The sequence below is a fragment of the Erinaceus europaeus genome, chromosome 8, assembly GCF_950295315.1.
Source record: "Erinaceus europaeus chromosome 8, mEriEur2.1, whole genome shotgun sequence".
In the NCBI taxonomy this organism is placed as follows: domain Eukaryota; kingdom Metazoa; phylum Chordata; class Mammalia; order Eulipotyphla; family Erinaceidae; genus Erinaceus; species Erinaceus europaeus.
Window position 1 is genome coordinate 109612667 of NC_080169.1, and position 22667 is coordinate 109635333.

At 39.9% G+C, this 22667-nt stretch overlaps 1 protein-coding gene across 2 annotated transcripts in view; it reads right to left on the reverse strand.

Moving 5' to 3' along the window:
• DGKI (diacylglycerol kinase iota) overlaps window positions 1–22667 on the reverse strand; it is a 593672-nt gene that overhangs the window by 133394 nt on the left and 437611 nt on the right. For both annotated transcript variants that reach the window (XM_060196647.1, XM_060196646.1), the window contains exon 21: window positions 9524–9624. In XM_060196647.1, coding sequence (XP_060052630.1) covers window positions 9524–9624 — 101 coding nt within the window. The remainder of the gene's footprint in view (window positions 1–9523; window positions 9625–22667) is intronic.

Here is a 22667-nt window from a genome sequence, read left to right on the forward strand (position 1 = left end):
CAAGATGAAATGCTGCTTTTAGTAAGGTGTTTTAGCAATGGAGCATATGCCTTGCCTTGCATGTCTAAGACTTTTGGTTAGACTCCTAATTCTGCAAAATATGATGGCAAATTATTACAGCCTCTTATCTCTCACATATATACAATATACCACATAGAAAAAAAAAGGGACAGAATAATGAAAGTATCAACCACTGTAAAATAAAGATGCATAACTGTAACCAAATCTTTAATTCTCAAGATAATGGTTAGAGACACAAATAGTTTAAATCTCTTACACAAACTTAAGATCATATTGTCTATTACATTGAATGGTGATCATTAGATGCTGTTGATAAAAGAATGAGCAACAATTTCCTAAAACTTTTTTTTTTGTAATGCATACTGTACTAGTCCCCTTCACGCCCCCCCTTGGTTTTACAGCCTATGTTTAGATGAGGTTTCCTTGACATTTGAAGCACTACAATTAAAGGAAAACACCACAGGGAGAAAAAAAAAATGGAACATTGCTTAAAGACATTTGGGGTTTGGTAAAAATCCCCAACATGCCTTAGATTTTAACACAGAAGGAGTCCAAACTTGAAGAAAAGCAGTATTTCAAAAGCTACAGGCCAATAATTTTCTAAAACTAGTGAAATATATTAAGCTACAGGTGTAAATCACACTGCGGCCAGGTGGTGGTGAACCTGGTTGAGCGTACATGTTACAATGTGCAAGGAACCAGGTTCTAGCCCCAGTTCCCACCTGCAGGGAGAAAGCTTAGTGTGCAGTGAAGCAGTGCTGCAGCTCTCTTCCTCTCATTATCCCGCCTCCCTCTCCCTCTCTCTCCCTCTCCCTACTCCGCCCCCTCCCCCCCTCTTTTTTTCTCTCCACCCCTATCACTCACTGCCTTCCCTCTCCATTTCTGGCTGTCTCTATCCATTACATAAATAAAGATAATAAAAGTATGTAAAAATTAAAATAATAATAATTATTATTATTTAAAAATAAAATGCCTGTAACTCAGCAGAATAAATGCCAAGGAACCTTTCTGAAAAATTTAAGGGGCTCAAATCTTTTCCTGGATACAAAGGGAGAGAACACACCACACACAGGCAGCTGTCTTGTAGATGTGAAACAGAAAGTCTCAAGCAAACATATCTCCAGCAACTAGAAATCTGAGACTCTCTGATTCTGCTTATTGGCGGCTCCGAGAGTGACAGTGGATTCAGGAAACCCACGAAGTATTAAAAAGAGGGCTTTCTACCACTAAACTACTACAAGCTACAGAAAGCCTTTGGCTTTAATGCAGGTTAAGTGTTCCTGGAGTGATACATGTAGGAGGTATATATGAAAGTCCTCTTTAGAACATAAAGTGCCACTCAAACACAGTATGCTATGCATTACTAAATATGACATTACTATCAAGGTTGGCACCACGCCACCCATACATGAACACGAGGAATGAAAATGTAAAAAAGGTTTAGTAGAAAATCTTCAGAAAGCAACTTTACTGCTACTGTATGATTTGATGCCCCACTGTTGTCAAATGATGAAGGTTAAATTAAAACAGACTAAGTTAGTTTATAAAAGTTGATCGTGTGTGTGTGTGTGTGTGTGTGTGTGTGTGTGTGTGTGTGTGTGTGTGTACAGACTAAATGAGATGGAAAAGGAAAACTATCACTGTAGGCAGCGACTTAATGATATACCAGCAATTGATTGTTCTTCTTCCTAAGGGCTAAATTTTAACAATGAAAGAAGGATCAAATATAATTATCAACAGTTTGGGCTCATCTCCCTGACAGAGAGCTAAAATCATTAGCATCTGTTAAAGCACAAGTCTGGAAGCACTTAATAATATTATTATTATTATTCTGTAAACAAAGCAAGGTTTTGTATCAAAAACAGAATTAGATAATTAAGAGGTTTTTTTCAGTTTTATTAAAATCTATGTGCATCACCTTGCAGCCTACTAGTCCTTTGCCAGCTGAGTCTTTCAAGTTGGGATGTCAGAAAGTGCACTCTTTTATAAGTCAAGATCCCACAGGAAAACAGGCAAAATCAGGCTCAATGTGCTTATAAAATGTCATTGTATTCAGTGATCCATTTCTCAAGTGCTACCTGGCTAACAGTTCTACCTGGGTCTTCCAAAGTCCTATATTTTGGAATTGACTATTTAAAAATTTCCTCTCTCTCTTCCTAAATATTGATGCTTTCCCTTTCCTCCTTTTAGTTAGTAGGTTTGCTTCCTAGTTCACTAAGGAAATAATGGTCATCAGAACCAAACTTCTTTTTCTTTCTAGTCTCAACCTCCACCCCAATCTGCCTCTGCACCCTGTCCTTGATGTTTTTCCCTCCTCTGCTGACTTGTCCCTACCTGCTCCCCCACCAAACACTGACTTCTCTCCTGAGTCAGCTTCTCCTTTCTCATAGATTAGTTCATTGGCAAACACCAGTACTAGCTGTACTATCTTACAAATCAGAAAAGAAATCCATGCTTAATTCCACACCACTTTCTAGTCACCTTCTCATTCTCCCCTCAAATATCACATAGCCTTTACTCCTACTAGAATGTGAATGAACATTTGAAACAGTAGTCATTACTCTACTGTACATGATTATTTTATTTCACTATTTGCCACCAGGGTTATTACTGGGCTCATTGACTGTACTATGAATCTACTCCTGGCAGCCATTCCTCTTCTTCTTCCTCCTCCTCCTCCTCTTCCTTCTCCTCTTCTTCCTCCTCCTTCTCCATCTTCTCCCCCTCTTTAATCTTCTACTTCTCTTCCTTCTCTATCTCCTTCTCATTCTGCTCTCCTTCTTCTTTTCTCTTACTTTTTTATGTGATAGGACAGAGAGAAGTTAAGAGAGGAGGGGCAGCAAGGGAGAGAGGAAAGCAGATAACTGCAGCATTGCTTCCCCTCTGCAGGTATGTGCAGGGCTAGTTTTGCTGGAGAGAGAGGTGTGGTGGAGTGGGAACACAATGCTGTGCTTTTATTGATTAGAGACAACACCTTTATATGTATCTTTAACCAGAAGTGGAAAGTGGGGAAAGGAAATGGCTAGGAGAGGGGGTAGAGAAAGGAGTGTGAAGGTAGAAAGCTTCCAGAGCAGCTGTTGTGAAGGTTCTAACCAGTGGGATTAACCAATACCCTGCAGGCAGGGTGAGTCTCAGGCAAAACAATGATTATGTAAATAGACTATAGTATCAGGGATGAAACAGGGGGGCTGGCATAATGCCCAACAGGTAGGGAGCAGGGACTTGAACTGAGTCCCTAGTACATGGTAATGCATGTACTCTACACAGGCATTCCACCATCTAATCCTTAATTTTCTTGACTGCTCACCAGATAGTTTTCCTACTGTTTTTCTAACTCGTTGTGTGCTTCATGGTCTCCTTTGAAACATTTACATCTCCTCTACTGCTCTTTACCAAGTGCTAAGGCCAAAACCTCAGAGACATTCTTCATTCATGTCTCCTTCTTACACAGTTCAGTGGACAGAAGTCATCTTACTCCACTAACATTATCTCCAAAATATATCCAGATTCCATTTGAGTCTTCCAACACAGCTATGTTCACTCTCTCAACTTCTGTTACATCTCATTTGGAATCAGACTAACCATCACTTATCCATTCAGCAGCCATAGCTATTCAGAATTAACACCGGCAGCTTATAGACTTTCCGAGTACATCATTATAGCTTCTTATTACTTTCTGAATAAAACCCTTAGCCCTCTCCATGAATTACACACCCCTTCCTTGTTCTGACCTCTCCTAGGACCTCAAAATCACTACCTGTCCCTTTTATTCTGATAAACAGGTTCCAGTTTCAGGGACGCTTTATTGGTTATCAAATACTCTCATTTTACATAAATTTATGAGGAGGTGATTTACTGGAAGGGTGAAGGAAAATCAAGACAATTGTCCAACAATTAAGGCAAAGTCAATTTAACTGCTAAAACGTCAGTTGAGATGGTATTAAGAAAAAAGCAAAACTAAATGTGCTATTAAAATATTTTATAGAAGAAAACAAGAAAAGTTACTTGGAGAAATAGTATAGTGATTAAGTATTTGGAATACCAGATCCTGATCAGTATCTCAATTGCTGATGCATAGAATTGGGCTAGCAATGTTACCTGTTACACAAAAATGTTGGGAGAATTAAATTGCATACCTCGTATAGAAATGTTAAGATAGGGAGTTGGGTGGTAGTGCAACGGGTTAAGTGCAGGTGGCACAAAGCACATGGACCAGCATAAGGATCCTGGTTTGAGCCCCTGGCTCCCCACCTGCAGGGGAGTCTCTTCACAAGTGGTGAAGCAGGTCTGCAGATGACTATCTTTCTCTCCCTCTCTCTGTCTTCCCCTCCTCTTTCCATTTCTCTCTGTCCTATCCAGCAACGATGACATTAATACAAACAATAATTACAACAATAAAAAAAGAAATGTTAAGATGTTCCCTAACATATGGTAATGATATGTGTTTATTATTCTTGTTATTATTTTTACAATTAAAAGAAATATACTGGATATAAACAAAATATGGAGGGACAAGGAAAGACACTGAATATATAAATAGATAAAAATCAATGAAAGAAGGGTAGAAATACTTTCAAAAGTAAGGACAGAACCCACTCAAGGGACAGACTGACATCATATAACTCAGATTTCAGATTGCAACTTCAGCTTCCACCAAATGGAGGCCTAATCTCTATGGAGCAGCCCTGATATCAACTTGTTAAATGATGGGGAAAGTTTCAATTTTAGATGAAGCAATCAATAGGAAAAAAAATCAATGTTTTCAACAAACTCATGAAGCTGATTATTTAATAACATGATTTTCTTGTGTTCAGACTCCTAATAACATCTGGTGCTGGAGTTTTAAGATATTTATATAGAAACATATCAAGGGGGAAAGAATTAAAATCTATGCAATTTCTATAGAATTAAAACTTAATATAATATGGCATGGTCTTAAGATATACCTAGTGTAATCACTGCATTAAGCAGGTAAGTCAAGTGTAGCCTAAAGGAGAGAAATGCATTGCCCAAGGTCATGTAACTAATTAGCAGTTTAGCCTTTCTCACTCTCATATCTACAGTCCATTTTCCTTTGTACTTATTTAAATGATGCTAGCTAGAGAAAATAGGTGCATAATGCTTCCACAGTCCCATCAAGATCCTCCAGCAAAAGAAAAACACTCCAGCAATCATTTGTTTTTATGATTGTTTTCTCAGAGGAGACAATAAATGTGTATTGAATAAATGGCATGGTGATCTAGATGCTATGGGTTCATTTTCTAGCCTCTGTCATTTAGTATCTAACTGATGTGAATACAGTTATTTTTTTTTAAATGATACTTTTTTATATTTATTTTCCCTTTTGTTCCCCTTGTTTTTTTATTGTTGTAGTTATTATTGTTGTTATTGATGCCGTCATCATTGTTAGATAGGACAGAGAGAAATAGAGAGAGGAGGGGAAGACAGAGAGGAGGAAAGATAGACACCTGCAGACCTGCTTCACCGCCTTTGAAGCCAGGGGCTCGAACCATGATCCTTATGCCATCCTTGCACTTTGCGCCACGTGTGCTTAACCCACTGTGCTACCACCAGACTACCGAATATGCAGTTTTTTAAGGCAAGGTTGCATCAATGAGTGAATGCTCTACAACTTGGGAGACATTTATAAAATCCAGTGAAGGTCTAAAGAAGTGTTTGTTATCTGATTGTGTACATTCATTGTATGTCCCTCAATTGCACATGCCCACCATTTCTTCTCACGAAATGGTTCATTTTCCCTGAAAAACTCCAAAATATGTATAGATGATTACATCACTCTAGTTCTATTTGGCAGAAAATCAGACCCTCACTTCCTCTTCCTAATGCTCTGTATATAGCCTGTGCTCACCAAACTTTCTTGCCAACCTATAAGTTGTTTTCTTGTCAGTAAATATCTTAAGTACATGATTTCAAAAGGACTCATTTATATGTTCCATTCAGTTTGTAAGTTTATGCTATTATTAGTATAGACATATTAAGAATTTTTTATTATTTTATTTATTTATTCATGAGAGAGATATGAGGAGAGAAAGAACCAGCCATCACTCTGGTACATGTGCTGCCACGGATCGAACTCAGGACCTCAAGGTTGAGAATCCAATGCTTTATTCACTGTGCCACCTCCCAGACCACTTAAGAATGTTTTTTTAAGATGGTTCTTCATTATTTATGTGGCACTTTCTTTCTTTTTCTTCTTCTTTTTTTTTTTTCATTGCCACCAGGTTATTGCTGGTACCCAGTGCCTGCACAACGAATCTACTTCTCCCAACAGCTATTTATTTCCATTTCTATTTTATTTTGGTAGGACCTAGAGAAAATGAGGAGGGGTAGAGAGCAAGAGAGACACCGACAGCCTTGCTTCACTGATTGTAAAATCCACCCAACCCCTCTGCAGTTGAGGACCAGGGGTTTGAGTCTGTGTTCTTGGGCAGAGGAATGTGTATGCTCAATCAGGTACACAACTTATCCTTTTAAGTAAGGGTAGACTTTTATTTTTTAATCATCTATTTATTTATTATTGGATAGGGACAGAGAGAAATTGAGAAAGGAGGGTGAGATAGAGAGGGAGAGAAAGAGAAATACCTGTAGTTCTGCTTCACCAGTTATGAAGCTTTCCCCCTACAGATGGGGACCAGGGGCTTGAATCTGGGTCCTTGCGTACTATAGGGTCTGCACTTAAACAGATAAACCACCACATGGCTCCAGGATAGATTTTTCTATCTTGGACATCACAACCATAGTTAAAAATCCGTAATCTAGAGAATATGACTAACTGTTTTAAATGAAACTACAACTTAGCAGCAAAGACTGTAGGGAGGGCTGACCTGACTAACCTTTTCATATTATTTTAGAAGGGATGTCCCCCAGGTGAGCTAATGGAAGAGGTTGCAAACTATTTTAAATAGGATAACCTCTTTTCTCTATGCCAAAAATAATTAGGCAATTAAAAGGGCCACCATCCTGTAATTACTGTGGAGTCTTGCCTTGCAAATGGAAACAGGGCTTTGTTAGACAACAAGCATTAGAGCTGGTAAAAGAAGATGAATTCATGTGAACAAGACTATTAAACAGTGATGGAAAACAGTCACATGCTTGCTGCCTGCATAAATCATGTGGCATGTCATCAAAAAAGAGAACTAGATTTCAAACCGAGTGACATGGTACTGTTCTAGTTTAGACTTCGAGTTTTGAATGACCTAATGGGACTTATTTCCTTTGTTCTCCTGGAATGCAGGTAGTTTCACTTATATATACTTGGCTCTGTTCACTTAGTTGATGCTTCTGAAATAGCATGCTTGGGAATATACTTCATGTATGGTTTTGAACTCGTTTTTGACTGTATATTTAACTTGAACTCCATCAGCCTTCTTATAAATCTGTGGTCACTTACAAGTTGGAGCCAGGAAAATCAGTAAGAGTTAAATCAGAGCAAATCCACAACCCCAAGGGACAGGTTTTTCTAACCAACCACAGTTTAGAAGCATCATTATCACATATGGAAAGTAGAATGATGGGGTTGGCCACTTTTACTTCTAATTAATATATATATATATATTTTTCTTCAAAGTACTTAGGATGAGATAGTTCTTGGCTCCATATGAAAGCTTTTTTCTGCCTTGCAGTCCTGAAGGTATTTATAAATGCATTGGACTTATATTTTTGCCAAGTCCACCTTCCTCATTTGATAAAACAAGTTTCTCCAGATAGAAGGTTTATAACGTAACATAAGATATGATGAGGGACATTCTTGCCAGGAAATGACATCAGTCTTATAGAACTCAAATTACAATCACCTGTAGAAATAGTGAACAGATCATATCACAGAAAAGATAGATGAGATAACTGAAATCCACAGATAAGCCACATACCTTACTTTAGCCAAGAATTCCAAATCCTTCTCTATGCATGTCTGACATTTTTTAGGTTTTATGGCAAACTGGAAAATATTGTTGACTTGAGATCCATTATCTTTTTTAGTTAAAAATTAAGAATTGATGTAGAAGATGTGAATGAGAGAAAATGTAAAACATTATTTTGTCTGTTCAATAGTCTTTAAAAGTCAGTTTTATCTACATTGTATCTACAAAACCCAACTCCAACATCTCTGTCCATCTCATTACATATTAAATTGGGTTTTGCGTTGGTCTGCCATTTTTAATCTATTTTATATCAGACACTAGTGTTTGCTATTTAGAAGTATAAAAGGTGTAGAAGTTCAAGAAACTGCTTCACCAACAATAGCATTCCTATCAAAAGATGGAGGGAAAAGGACAGAATCAGAAGGTTGCGGAGGAACTAAAGGGTATTGAAATATAAGGAAAAGAAGCCAAAGAATTCAATAACCTTGAACAGAGTGGAGAACCTAAGACTTTCACCCAGAACAGTCTGCAAAAAATTCAAGAACCTTAAACAGAGAAGAGAACGTAAGACAGACTTTCACCGAGAATATCCTACCACAGTCAGTGAAATAGATCTATTCTCACTGAGGCTTTCAGAGCAAAGAGTACCTGCAACCTAACAAGACAATGTCTTGTCTCTGATCTCCCTCCTAGGCCCACTCCAGATCACAGGGTCAGGAATCAGACATAGAGTCATTCTCCTAGCAGTGCTATTCCATTTATGCCCACTTTTATCTTTTTGTATACTTCCAGACAGGTCCACCCTTGGAGGCCATTTTAGGTTTCAGTTTTTTTGTCTCTAGTTCTAATCCCCCTCTCCATCTGCTGGCATCCTTGCCCACCTGCTTTTAGACACTGCTCTTGATCTTCACTGACCCCACCCTACTTGACATCTGAGCCTCTTAATAGTGAAAACCTCTAATACCTAAGATAACTTTCAGTCTTAATTTCCTCATGCACACTTGAAACAGTTACATCACATGTCATTGTGTGGACTAAGATTCTAAATTGTGACAGTTCACAGCTATATGTCTAAGGAAGGATATGGGACATGGAAGCACTGAGAAATTATTTGCCTGTTGCTTCCATTTTAGAAATAATGGCACCTTATCACTAATGAAGCAGTTTTTCATAACACTGAATATGGAGTCTTTCTCTGACATCATATTGACATAATAACACAGTAGCTATAAATCTGGGGTATCTTTTCATGGATAATTTTGTCATGTCTGCATGAAGAACAAGGAGAGTATTTGGTAATGCAGGTTTCAGGCAGAGGTTGGTGCCTTCTTAAGAGTTTTTAGATGGTCCCACATCATACAATAGCACCAACTCTTTCCCTAAAGGGTTAGTAGACTAAGAAAGCCTAATTTGTCATTTAAATATAGGATAATTTTATTCCAATACTTTCTTTTTTAAGTTTTACTTTCTTCAGTTTGAATATGATACTTTGAATTTCTCATATGCTTACGATTTCCTTTAATTGTCTATCTCTGTCTTTATGATGGGAGATAAATCTATTCATCAAACCAAAATTTTGAAATTACCGATCACAGAAAATCAAAGAGATACTTTCAACTTACAAGCTTCCTGGAGTTTCTCTTTGTCATAGTGGAATCCTTCATAGTCTTGTGAACTGATTTTGTTCACTCGGATCCTCAGGCGGTCTGGGACAGACTGGGGACTATTAAAAAAAAAAAAAGAACCAAATGATCAGACATTAATTAGAGTGGAACTAGGACTCCTATGCACTGAGAGAAACTAAAGCAACGTGAATCTCTTCATCCTTGAAAGAAAAAACAAAATAAAATACACACACACACACACACACACACACACACCAGAAATATTGGTTCTCTGTCAGAATACTGAAACTCCCTAATGATCACTTCTCCAAAGATTCAAATGTCTGGAGTTTAGATAAGAACATGGAAATAGAAAATATGGGAAACTAGGGAATGTTATGAATGTACAAACTATTGTATTTACTGTGGATGTAAAACATTAATTCCCCAATAAAGGAATAAAAAAAAAGAACATGGAAATAGAAAAAAACTTCTGGAGTCCCTTCCTATCAAAGTTGCTTTTACACATTTCTACTGGAAGCATATGTTTAGTTCCACAATCAATTAGATGCATCCAAACTGAGCACACTGGGCTCTAATGTTCTAGTAGATGTGATTATAATGACAAAATATGGTTAAGGATGGTCCAACATACTTCACAACAAGAGAAGAGGGAAGGGCAGTGACTGAAAGAGCTCTGTTGAAGGATCTTTTGTTGATCTACAAGAGGAATGAGCTCTAATCTTCTCAAGTGGGACAAATGCCTGATTGCAGTAGCAGTTGAAGAGCTCTATCCAAGTAAACTATCTTACCAGACCTGAATCCTGTTTTATAAAATCCATCAGCATATGAGATGATCCTACTCATAGACAGAAGTTGAAAAATAAAAATAGGGAGAACACAAAGTAGAAGTTGCACTGGATTTGGTGTATTGCACCAAAGTAAAGGACTATGGGGTGGAGGGCAGTGTTCAGGTCCTGGAACATGATGGTGGAGGAGGGAGGATCTAGGTGGGGAGTAGGGGTTAGAGTGTTATGTGGAAAATAGAAATGTTACACATGTATAAACTACTGTATTTTACAATTGGTTGTAAACTATTACTCCCCCTGCCCCACAAAGAAAATAAAAATCTACCAGCAACAACTCCCTGTTCATATACTTCTACCTCTTATGTTCTCATCTGTGTCAGTTAATGCCAACCACACTCTGTTGCCTCTTAAACTATAACTTCCACTAATCTTCCAGATTTATGGGTAGCATAGTATGGATAATAAGTAGTAAGACCTATCACTTGACTAGAGCTTTCAAGATCTTAAATGAATTCATGTATTATTTCACATTACCTCCAAAATGATCAACTAAGTATGGGTCAAGAGTTTAAATTCCATGTAAGGCTGCCTGAATTAGGATTGACATTCTTCCAGTGTTTGTTTTATTGACTGAGCTACTTACTCCCCGGCATCCCTCATAGGCTTCTAATCCATTAGGATCAATTTCTTCCTCATGTCTTCTAATTCCTTCACTTTTCAATTTTGTCTTACTAGTTAATCTGGAGACTATAGCTTCATTTTAGATAAAGTGAGAGAAGGATAATAACAGTTTTCTTGAAACAATAGTATGAAAATCAAATTGAGTCAATGTGGGTGATATGCTTACTTAAAATGGCTGACATAATGGAAGTGTTCAACAGACACTACTGCCAAGGTACTTATTACTCTGAAAATTGTTCTCCAATATAAAGTCCTGCCTCACAAACAATAGTATTTGTTGTTGCCAGGTATTCACAGACATTTAGAACAGACACTGGAACCTCTGGGGGACACATGACAAGATGATAGGGCTTCTGTGAGTTACCTCTGGGGGACACATGTCAAGATGATAGGGCTTCCCTGAGTTACCTCTGGGGGACACATGACAAGATGATAGGGCTTCCCTGAGTTACCTCTGGGGGACACATGTCAAGATGATAGGGCTTCCCTGAGTTACCTCTGGGGGACACATGACAAGATGATAGGGCTTCCCTGAGTTACCTCTGGGGGACACATGACAAGATGATAGGGCTTCCCTGAGTTACCTCTGGGGGACACATGACAAGATGATAGGGCTTCCCTGAGTTACCTCTGGGGGACACATGACGAGATGATAGGGCTTCCCTGAGTTACCTCTGGGGGACACATGACGAGATGATAGGGCTTCCCTGAGTTACCTCTGGGGGACACATGACGAGATGATAGGGCTTCCCTGAGTTACCTCTGGGGGACACATGACAAGATGATAGGGCTTCCCTGAGTTACCTCTGGGGGACACATGACAAGATAATAGGGCTTCCCTGAGTTACCTCTGGGGGACACATGTCAAGATGATAGGGCTTCCCTGAGTTACCTCTGGGGGACACATGACAAGATGATAGGGCTTCCCTGAGTTACCTCTGGGGGACACATGACAAGATGATAGGGCTTCCCTGAGTTACCTCTGGGGGACACATGACAAGATGATAGGGCTTCCCTGAGTTACCTCTGGGGGACACATGACAAGATGATAGGGCTTCCCTGAGTTACCTCTGGGGGACACATGACAAGATGATAGGGCTTCCCTGAGTTACCTCTGGGGGACACATGACAAGATGATAGGGCTTCCCTGAGTTACCTCTGGGGGACACATGTCAAGATGATAGGGCTTCCCTGAGTTACCTCTGGGGGACACATGACAAGATGATAGGGCTTCCCTGAGTTACCTCTGGGGGACACATGACAAGATGATAGGGCTTCCCTGAGTTACCTCTGGGGGACACATGACAAGATGATAGGGCTTCCCTGAGTTACCTCTGGGGGACACATGACAAGATGATAGGGCTTCCCTGAGTTACCTCTGGCTGGTAACTCCAGTGCCCTGAATCTTCTCCCAATAGGTATTTTCCAGGCCAACTTATAACACGAAAACAGACAACTAGAACATGGGGAAGTAAAGTACAAAGGCAAGTAATTCAATCTTGTCCCTCTATGTCAAAATATATTAGTGTTCCATTAATGGTTGGCTGGGGGTGGAGGGTGACAAAGCTGTTTGGAGTCTGGGGAATGGCATTGCTATTAGTTTGCTAAAATTAAATTTCACTAAAAAGTTAGTAGAGCATAAAAAGAAGAACAACAACCAGGGTAAAAATCGAGTTTCCCTTTCTGCCAACACCTACTGCAATCTACTGCTACAAAGATGGAAGCTCAGCAGGGAGGGTTCTAAACCAAATTCCAGCCTCTCAAAGTTTCTAATGGGACTCTCCCATCTGTGAGCTCCCTTGGAATGGGGGCAGTGACCTCAGCCTAGTACCTTCTCACTAATTTCCTCTGAAATGCAAAGAAAGAATTCCTAGGACAGAGTGGAAGTTAATAGCCCTGAGTTTAACTTGCAAATGCCTCCATTCACCCAGCCCTGTTACACATACCCAGAAGACTTGTTAAAAAAGCCACAGTAGGAACACCTCTTGCTAAGGTAACTCACACAAGACCTTGTAAACCATAGTTGCCCTGCCACACAGGATGTACATCCGTTACCTTAACGTGAAGACATGTCCCCAAATACTCACTCTATTCAATTCTAATTCTTGTTAATTTCTGCTCTCTGGAAGATTCTGCTAACAGGAGGCACTTTCTTTCATTTTTTTAAAGATTTAAAATTTTTTATTAACATTTATTTATTCCCTTTTGTTGCCCTTGTTTTATTGTTGTAGTTATTATTGTGGTTGTTACTGATGTTGTTGTTGTTGGACAGGACAGAGAGAAATGGAGAGAGGAGGGGAAGACAAGGAGAGGGAAAGAAAGACAGACACCTACAGACCTGCTTCACTGCCTGTGAAGCAACTCCCCTGCAGTTGGGGAGACAGGGGCTGGAGCCTGGATCCTTATGCCAGTCCTTGAGCTTTATGCCACTTGAGCTTAAACCGCTGTGCTACCACCCAACTCCCTTTCTCCTTTTTTTTTTTCAAATCGAATTTTCATATATTTTTCCCCTCTGGGCTTATCACTGGTGTATCATGACTACATGACTGACACCATTTAAGGTGGCTATTTTTCTGTTATCTTTCTTTCTCTTCTTGATAAAGGTGAGAGACAGCAAATAATGATAAGAGGAGAGAAAGAGAGACAAAAAGTCAAAGAGCAAGAGAGGGAAGGAGAGACAACAGAAGCACTAGTCATTGTTCCTGAAGCATTGTGCCTTGCAAGTGGAGACCAAGGGTTTGAACCCCAGTCCTTTGTATGGTAATATGTTTCCTTTACCGGTTGAGCTACCTACCACCTGCCCTGCCATAGACTTTTAATCCATTAGAATCAATTTTCTCCTCATGCTTTCTACTTCCTTCATTTTTCAATTTCCTCTTCTTCCTCTTCCTGCTCCTTATCTTTCTCCTTTTCTTAAATTTAAATTTATTTTTTTATTCCCTTTTTGTTGCCCTTGTTGTTTTATTGTTGTAGTTATTATTGTTGTTGTCGTTGTTGGATAGGACAGAGAGAAATGGAGAGAGGAGGGGAAGACAGAGAGGAGGAGAGAAAGATAGACACCTGCAGACCTGCTTCACCGCTTGTGAAGCGACTCCCCTGCAGGTGGGGAGCCGGGGTTCGAACCGGGATCCTTATGCCGGTCCTTGTGCTTTGCGCCACCTGCGCTTAACCCGCTGCGCTACAGCCCGACTCCCTCTTTCTCCTTTTCTAATGAAGTGCCTGGTACTAAACTGAGGGACCCATATCTGTACCATATCTTTAGCCTAGTATTTTTCATTCCACATATTTGAGGCATGTGCACACACATGAGAGAGAGAGAGAGAGAGAGAGTCCCCGAAGCACTGCTTGGCCACCTGTGGGGTTCCCTTTTTGCCGCTCATGGTACACCCATGCAGTGCTGGAGATCAAACCCATCCTGACTTCCCTGGGCAGACAACCTCATCAGTGTGTCCTGGAACTTCATCTCTCCTCCAGAGGTATTTCTTTATCTTTCCTTACCACATTAGGGACTGATAGAAACAGGCTGGGGGCTATGGATGGACTTGCCAATGCCCATGTCCAGTGGAGAAGCAATTACAGAAGCCAATGTTCACTCTAACTATTGAGATTTAGCTTGGATCCAAGAGTCTTTATTATAAAGACAATGCAGACCTGTACACAAAGCAAAATGCAATCAATTAAGTCTTTGCTCCAGTCTAAATCCTGTCAATTAACAAATGCTTGATTTTAAGAATTCTGAAGTGGGGATGAGAGATAGATCACCCAGTAGGGTTTGCATTTTATCATGTGTGAAGTCCCAGGTTCAAGTTCCTCACCCTCCATGGGACTGGTACAACCTGGGGAGACTTCTACAGTTAACAAAATGCAGGTATGGCCTGAGTCTCTCTCTCTCTCTTCTCCTTCCTCTTTCTCTCATGAATCAACCTAGAAGCAGAAGAATCACAAATGTCTGAGGCCCCAGGATCACAAGAAGACAATAATAGAGAGGGTAAGAAGTCTGAGATTAACCTTGTAAACCATTTTCTGATCTAAACATAAAACTAACATTAGGAGTGGAGTGAACATTAAATCAGGAGAATGCAAGGCATCTAGCCCACTGCTGGTTAATGAGAACACTAAATGCTCAAAAATTGTAAGTTTGGGGGCACCAGGTAGTGGTACATCTGGTTGACATACATTACCATGTTCAAGGACCTGGGTTGGAACCCCTTCTCCCCACTTGTAGGAATAAATACTTCCTTGAGTAGTGAAGTAGGTCTGCAGGTGTCTCTTTCTTCCTATCCCCTTTCAATTTCTGTCTTATCAAATAAAATAGAAAGAAAAAAAAAAAGATAAAATCACTGCTGGGAGCAGTAGCGTCATGGTACCAGCACCAAGCCCAAGCAATAAACTTGGTAGCAATATAGCCATCTAATGCCACTGTAGTTTCCACAAGACCTGTATCTTTATTCAATCCTGAATAATAAAATCACAGTAGAAACCAGAGGTGCAGCTTGAAGTAGAAGTTACTGTCTAACAAAGCTAAACAGGGTGAGTTTCCTTAGATAGAAATGGAGACCAGATCCACTTAAACACTATCTAGAGTCTGTGAGGTGAGGATGCAAGTGGCTCAAGCAATATTAGCCATACATTTTTCTTAAAGGCTGCAGACCCTTAGGGAATACAGATATTTAAGATTATAGATGCATTAGATTACAGATTCTAATCCATGTAACAGGAGACTCTGAAAGTTATATAATTGTTTTTTTTTTGTGTGTGTGTGTGTGTGTGTATGATGCAAATCTTCTGTATTTATTAGCATATCTTCAACAGCTCATTGTTAGAATACCCTTTAAGACTTCAAACATTCTTGAGCTGGTAAAATAGTTCATTTGGTTAATGAGCTGCTTTGTTTTGTACATGACCAAGGTTTAAGCCTGGCCCTCAACAACTTGAAGAAAGGTTTGCTGTGGTCTCTTTCACCCTCTGTCTTGAAAACAAAACCAAACAAATAAACAAACAAAAATCATAAAATATTACTATAGGGATTCATTGGTTTTTATGATAAACTATGACCAGACATTTTTCTTTGTCTTTGTGAGTTGTAAGTTCACATAGAAAATTTCACCTATCATGTCAGCCTCCCAACTTCTCAAATCTGACGAAATATTTATTAACACATGGGACCACCTAGTTCCATGTTAAGATGGCAGGCACATCATCTAACAAGTTACAAAGACTAGATACAGGCTAGGGTTTAGGGTACTGGGTATAGGTGTACATGTATCCATAAGCAAGGGGACAATTACATAACTAAAAAATGTGCTCAGTATTCCTCTGCGATAAGACTTAGGCCTAATAAACCTAGAATAGTAGTAGAAGTGCCTAAAGAAGGCATTGTAAATTCTCTAATCAATCAGTCTTAAACCAAATTAGCTTGGCAATCTTGCAGAAAGGAGACAGATCCCAAAAACCTAATTCTGGTTGAGTACAATAAATGATACTCAATGGGACAAAGTATAAGGTCCTCAGATAAAGAGAGGACTACAAAAGTTGGATAAGGAAAAAAACGCTGGCCCACTTAATAATGGTATTTTTTTATTCAGTATCACACCACCTCATCATATAGTGCCCTAGTCAGGGAATCCTTGGATTCTCATGCAAATATGATGGGCTGAGACCTCCAGCAGATCCCTCTCTCCACCATCACTGGACACTTCCATCAGGGAAATAATCATAACTTCCTTGCACTCACCACAAAGCAGAGATGGTAGTGACTGCCCCAGTCTCCAAAGGGAGGCCGAGTCACCCTGCCTTGCCACTCATGGAAGACTGGTCCTGAAATGAATGCAGACTGCAATGTTCCCAGCTGTGAAGCAATTACAGAAGCCAGAACTCCCACCTTCTGCACCTCATAAAGAATGTTAATCTAGGGACCTGTGGTGGTAGTGCAGCAGGTTAAGCACACATTGTATGAAGTGCAAGGACTGGTGTAAGGATCCTGGTTTGAGCCCCTGGGTCCCCACCTGCAGGGAGCTCAATTCACAGGGAGTGAAGCAGGTCTGTAAGTGTCTTATCTTTGTCTAACTCTGTCTTCCCCTTCTCTCTCAATTTCTCTCTGTTCTATCCAACAACGACAGCAATGATAACAATGATAATAACAACAATAATAAACAAGGGCAACAAAAGAGAAAAAATAGCCTCCAGGAATAGTCTATTTATAGTGTAGGCAACGAGCCCCAGCAATAACCCTGGAGGCAAAATAGATAAATAAACAAACAATTAAATCTCTAAATTTGTGAATTAAAAAAAAAAGAATTTTAATCTAAATTCCCATTGGGGAAGAAATGCTAGGGGAAAGGGCCAGAAGGCCCTGAACTCCAACTCCATCAGGCCCATAGGGAGGGACATTTGGATGTAGTAGTAGTTGCCTGAGTAGCTTGGAAAGGAAAAGAAGATGGGACCATATGAAAAAAAAATGGGCAAATATAGACAGATAGTTGTAGAAATAATAGTCAACCCATATCTTCAACCTTAGGAGAACTGGGGATTCAGAACTCTGGTGGTGGGAACAGTGTGGAGTTGAACCCCCTGTTAACTTGTAATTTTGTAAATCAAGATTAAATGACTAATAAAAAAATTTCACCTCTCGTGGTCTGCGAGGTAGCTCAGTGGATAAAGTGTTGGACTCTCAAGCATGAGGTCCTGAGTTTAATCCCCAGCAGCACATGTACCAGAGTAATAATCTGGTTCTTCCTCTCTCTCCTCCTATCTTTCTCATTAATAAATATTTTTTTAAAAATTCACCTTACAAAGGTCCTTGTGCTTTGTGCCACCTGCACTTAACCCGCTGCGCTACCGTCCGACTCCCTAAATTCTTGATTTCTTAAGACCTTCTTTACTGATGTGGCTAATACAGTATCTCATAGCTCTCAAATTCTTTAAAGCAACTGTGTTGAGCTAAATACAAGACCATGGGGTTAAAGCATTATAACAGGGTGGTGAGATTTTGATGTCATTAAACCCACATTTTGCTATTCCATCTGGTCTGTGTTCTTCTACGGAAGCATCTTCAAATGACTGCTGATTCTCTTTTTGACATTGTCCACTAGTGGAATACAAGATGGTAGTGCTCTATTCTTTGCTTAGACTGCTTTAAGAATTTGTGGATTCTTCTTTAAGCACCTAAATCTCTCTCTCTCTCATTATTGTTCTCGCTAATGCTATGAAACCAAGCCTGAAATGAGAAAGACAGAGAGAGTCCTGGTGGTTTTTGCCTTGTCAAAGAAAACACTGACTTTTTTTAAAGTTTGATTTATTTCATATGAGATAATTTTCACTTGAAAACTACAGACAGAGAGAGAATATCAATATTCTTCTGCCTGTTGGGTCAGAATTGGGTTTTAAGTTACTGAGACAAAATTAACTACAGGTACTAATGGCAAAAAAAAAAAAAAGAGTTAAATTTCATGCACCAGAGTTAGACAGGTATCAAAGAAACACTTGCCAACTTTATTACTAATACATTAAAAATAGGCTAGAAATATCAGCCAACTATCAAATAAATTGTATAAGATAACTTTAAATAAAAATAAATTAAAAATTCTATTCTATATACTTTAGAATATACTAATGAAATGCAAATTTCACACCTCCACTGAAATCTATAGTACATTTTTATACTTCTGAAAATGTAATTTTTCAGTGGGAAAAATTCTCTGTTCCAGTCTCTTGGAAACAGAGTTGGCAGTCAGCTGAGGTAAAGAACAAACACCTCATCACAGACCCCTGCAAGTGTCAACCCGGCTTTGACCTAGCACGTTATGATTGGGTCCTCCTCAATCGCTATCAAACAGGCCATGGCCGGTGCGCCGCTGTGTTCCATCGCTGGGGAGCCAGAGACGACCCGAACTGCCCCTGCGGCTCCAGACAGACTATGACCCACATAGTCAACGACTGCCACCTCTCCAGATTCAAAGGAGGTCTGGAAACTTTACATCAGGCTCAACCTGACGCTGTTGACTGGCTACGGAAGAAGGGCAAACGCTAGAAGAAGTGGGAAAAAGATTTTTCATGACAACTACATAATTTTTCTCATCTCAACTAGTCATATGAGATATACAAATCATTGGCCAGATGGAAAACATTTGAGATAATTTGATTCAAAGGAAAAAAATCATTCTCATTATTAAAACCGAATTAAAAAACAAGATATAATTTTAGTTCTCACAATCATATCTGAAATGATTTCTGATTTTCCCTGATTAAAATGAGAAACATTTCCATTTGTTATTAAACACCATTATAGACTGAAATCAAATGAAACTACTTGACAGCCTTTCAGAAAATAAGTTCTTTTAGAATAAGCGTGTTAAACCTTGAGTTCCTATTTCCATTATTTTATGCAAAAGAGCCTGAAAATTGAAGTGATATCATGATGAAAGACAAAGGAAAAATACTGTAGGAAAATTAAGAGATGGAATTAGAGATCAGGAGAACCTGGATTCTTTACATCAAATTTTCCATATTAAAGTTTAAGATGAAAAGCAGGTAATAACAGAGAGAACAGAGTTAGCTCATCATGTTTGAGCACAAACTTGCATGTCCAAGCCCTAGATGATGCAAAGTCTGAGCATTTCTCTGGCCCTCTCTCCCTCTTCTTCTTCTCACACTAAATAAATAGATCATTCCAAAAGAGAATAGAATGGGCTGGGTTATGGCACACCCAGTAGAGCACAAATGTTATTATGGTCAAACACGGGTTCAAACTTCAGGTCTCCACTTACAGGGGAAAGCACCATGACCAGTGAAGCAGGACTACAGATCTCCTCTCTCTCTCTCTCTCTCTCTCTCTCTCTCTCCCCCTCCCTCTCTCTTTCTCTCTCTCTCCCCTCTCCCTCTCTTTCTCCCTTTCCCCTCCCTCTCCCCTCCCCCTCCCTCTCCCCCTCCCTCTCCCCCTCCCTCTCCCCCTCCCTCTCCCCCTCCCTCTCCCTCTCCCCCTCTCTCTCCCCCTCCCTCTCCCCCTTCCCCTCCTCCTCCCTTCCCTCTCTTTCCTCTCCTCTTCTCTCTCTCTTTTACCTTTCTATACTTCCCATACTATTGTTCAATTTCTCTTTTTTTCCTCTGTCTCTATCATAAAAGAAAAAAGGGGGGAATGACAATGGAGATCCCCCTGCAGGTGGGTAGCTGGGGGCTCGAACCAGGATCCTTATGCTGGCCCTTGCACTTCGCACCACATGCACTTAACCTGCTGTGCTACTATCCAGCCCCAGTGGATTCATCATGAAGGCACTGAGCTCCAGTGATAACTCTAGTGGCAATAAAAATCTAATTGAGTTTAATTAATGAAAAATCAATAGCTTTAATTTTCATCACACCTGGACAAAATAACATCAATTTTATAAAGTATAATGATGTAATGGGGGTTTCCTAGCTATTAAAACAGACTGTACTAACGTTAACTACTTTTTTTTATGCTGTGGCTTACAAAGGCATGAAAATCCTTTTCCTGCTGTGATTATAGGAGGGCTGTTAATCACTATATCCAATGGAGTAAGAAATTATCAAGCTTGAGCCAATAAAACACAACAGGATATTATTGCACCAAACCATCTAAATGGAGGCATATATATGGAGTAACAACTGTCTCACATCACTTCCTATACCCATCACCTAGAAAAAAGCAACAAAAAATCATCTAAAAACTCAACATAATACAAATGATACTTCTTCAGGAAACCTCTAAGTCACAGGTGAGTGTAGAAATGTGTGGATGGAAAAGGGGTGAAGGAGAGATTCTCAGGACTCAAGAAGCCATACTTGGTGAAGACAGACAGATACCAAACTGGGAATTATGCGGCAGAGTCCATTGCCAGTGGCAGGAAAGTAGACCAGGGTGCTTAATCTGTGAACTCGGGGACTACTGAATTACTCGCAAGAACAAATTAGTGTTTAAGAAAAGAATCTGGCTAAAATTAAAGCTCTCTGAATTGCTCAGGCTTTCACAGCCAGCTAGAAAAAAAATCCTAGGCAATTTCTGGCAGCATGTCATGGGATTTACAGCTGAGGTCCATCACTCCTAGGACCAAGTTAAAGCAACAGCAAATATTAAAAAAAAATCGGGGGCTTGATAGTAGCACAATGGGTTAAGCACACATGGTGCAAAGCACAAGGGTCAGCTTAAGGATCCTGGTTGGAGACCCTGGCTCCCCACCTGCAGGGGGATCACTTCCAAAGCAGTGAAGAAGGTCTTGCAGGTGTCTATCTTTCTCTCCCCTCTCTGTCTCCCCCCCTCTCAATTTCTCTCTGTCCTATCTAACAATGATGACAGCAATGACAATAATAATAACAACAATGATAAACAACAAGGGCAACAAAAATGTGGAAAAAGGCCTCTAGGAGCCATGGATTCATAGTGCAGGCACTGAGCCCAATGATAACCCTGGAGGAAAAAAAAATTATCAAAAATATAAACAAGGTAATCCAACACCTTGGCCACAGTGCCTCCTGCTGGCACAAACCATCTCAATAATTCTCATTGTAGTGCTCATGATGACAGATATATTTTAATTATAGTTTCTTGTCTATTTATGAGCCAAGGACAGGATACAATACAAGTTGTTGATATATAGGTACAACCTCTCATCTCCCTAGAATAGGTGTCTGAAGTACGTTCTCTCTCCCAAACGAGGTTCTTTTCCACCTTCATACACCAGGACCCCAGAGCACATCCAGCCTGTTCCTTTCTTTTCCTCTCCAGTGTCCTTTAACATGTTTTTTTTTTCCTCCTGGCTACAGTCTTGGTGCTGACACTATGGATCCACTTTTTTTTTCTTGAATAGGACAGAGAGAAATTGAGAGAGGAGGGGGAGTTAGAGAGGGTAAGTGAAAGGTAGACACCTGCAGACCTGCTTCACCACTTCTGAAGCATCCTCTTTGCAGGTAGAGAGCCAGGGGCTCAAACCCAGATCCTTGTGCAGCTATTTGAGCTTAGTACTGTGTGTGCTTAGCCAAATGCAACGCCACCCAGACCTCAATATGTCTGTTCTGAAATGTACTGATTCAACAAAAATGTCTTCATAAATGTGCCTCCCTCCTGCGTTCTGCCCAGTAAAGCTCAAGCAGACATTGGACTCAGACCTCCCTTCCCAGTCTCCCCCACCTCCCCAAACTTGGAATGTGTGGTAGCTAAGCCTCTTTAGATCCATCCTGTCAGGCTCACAACACCTGACTAGGACTCCTGCCTCCCTTCTGAAGTGACCTTTTACTTAGGAGAAGTGCTGACTCCTAAGACTATATTTCAAGGCTTATGCGGACATGCATAATTCATCTCTAAAAATAAATTTTAAAAGCAACAAGATAATTTTAAATGTGACGGGAGCCCAAAATGCATTCTTCCTTTACATAACAGTTCCAGAATCTGGGGGGGGGGGGCTGTGTTTACTTTCTCTTAGAGGAGAACACAGGTTGATTTCTCCACCATGCACATATGCTAATCCCACCCTCCACCCCTGCCCCATAGGTCATCACTAGTCACTCTCAAAGCCTCTCCAAGGTCTGTAGCTGTCTTACAATGTTTTTTTCAACTGGGAGTAATCATTCTGATTTTTTTTCTTCAAGCAATGTTTGGACTTCAAAGGTATAATAATAAAAATTCATAATCTGAAACACTGAAAGTAGAACTATAAGTTACT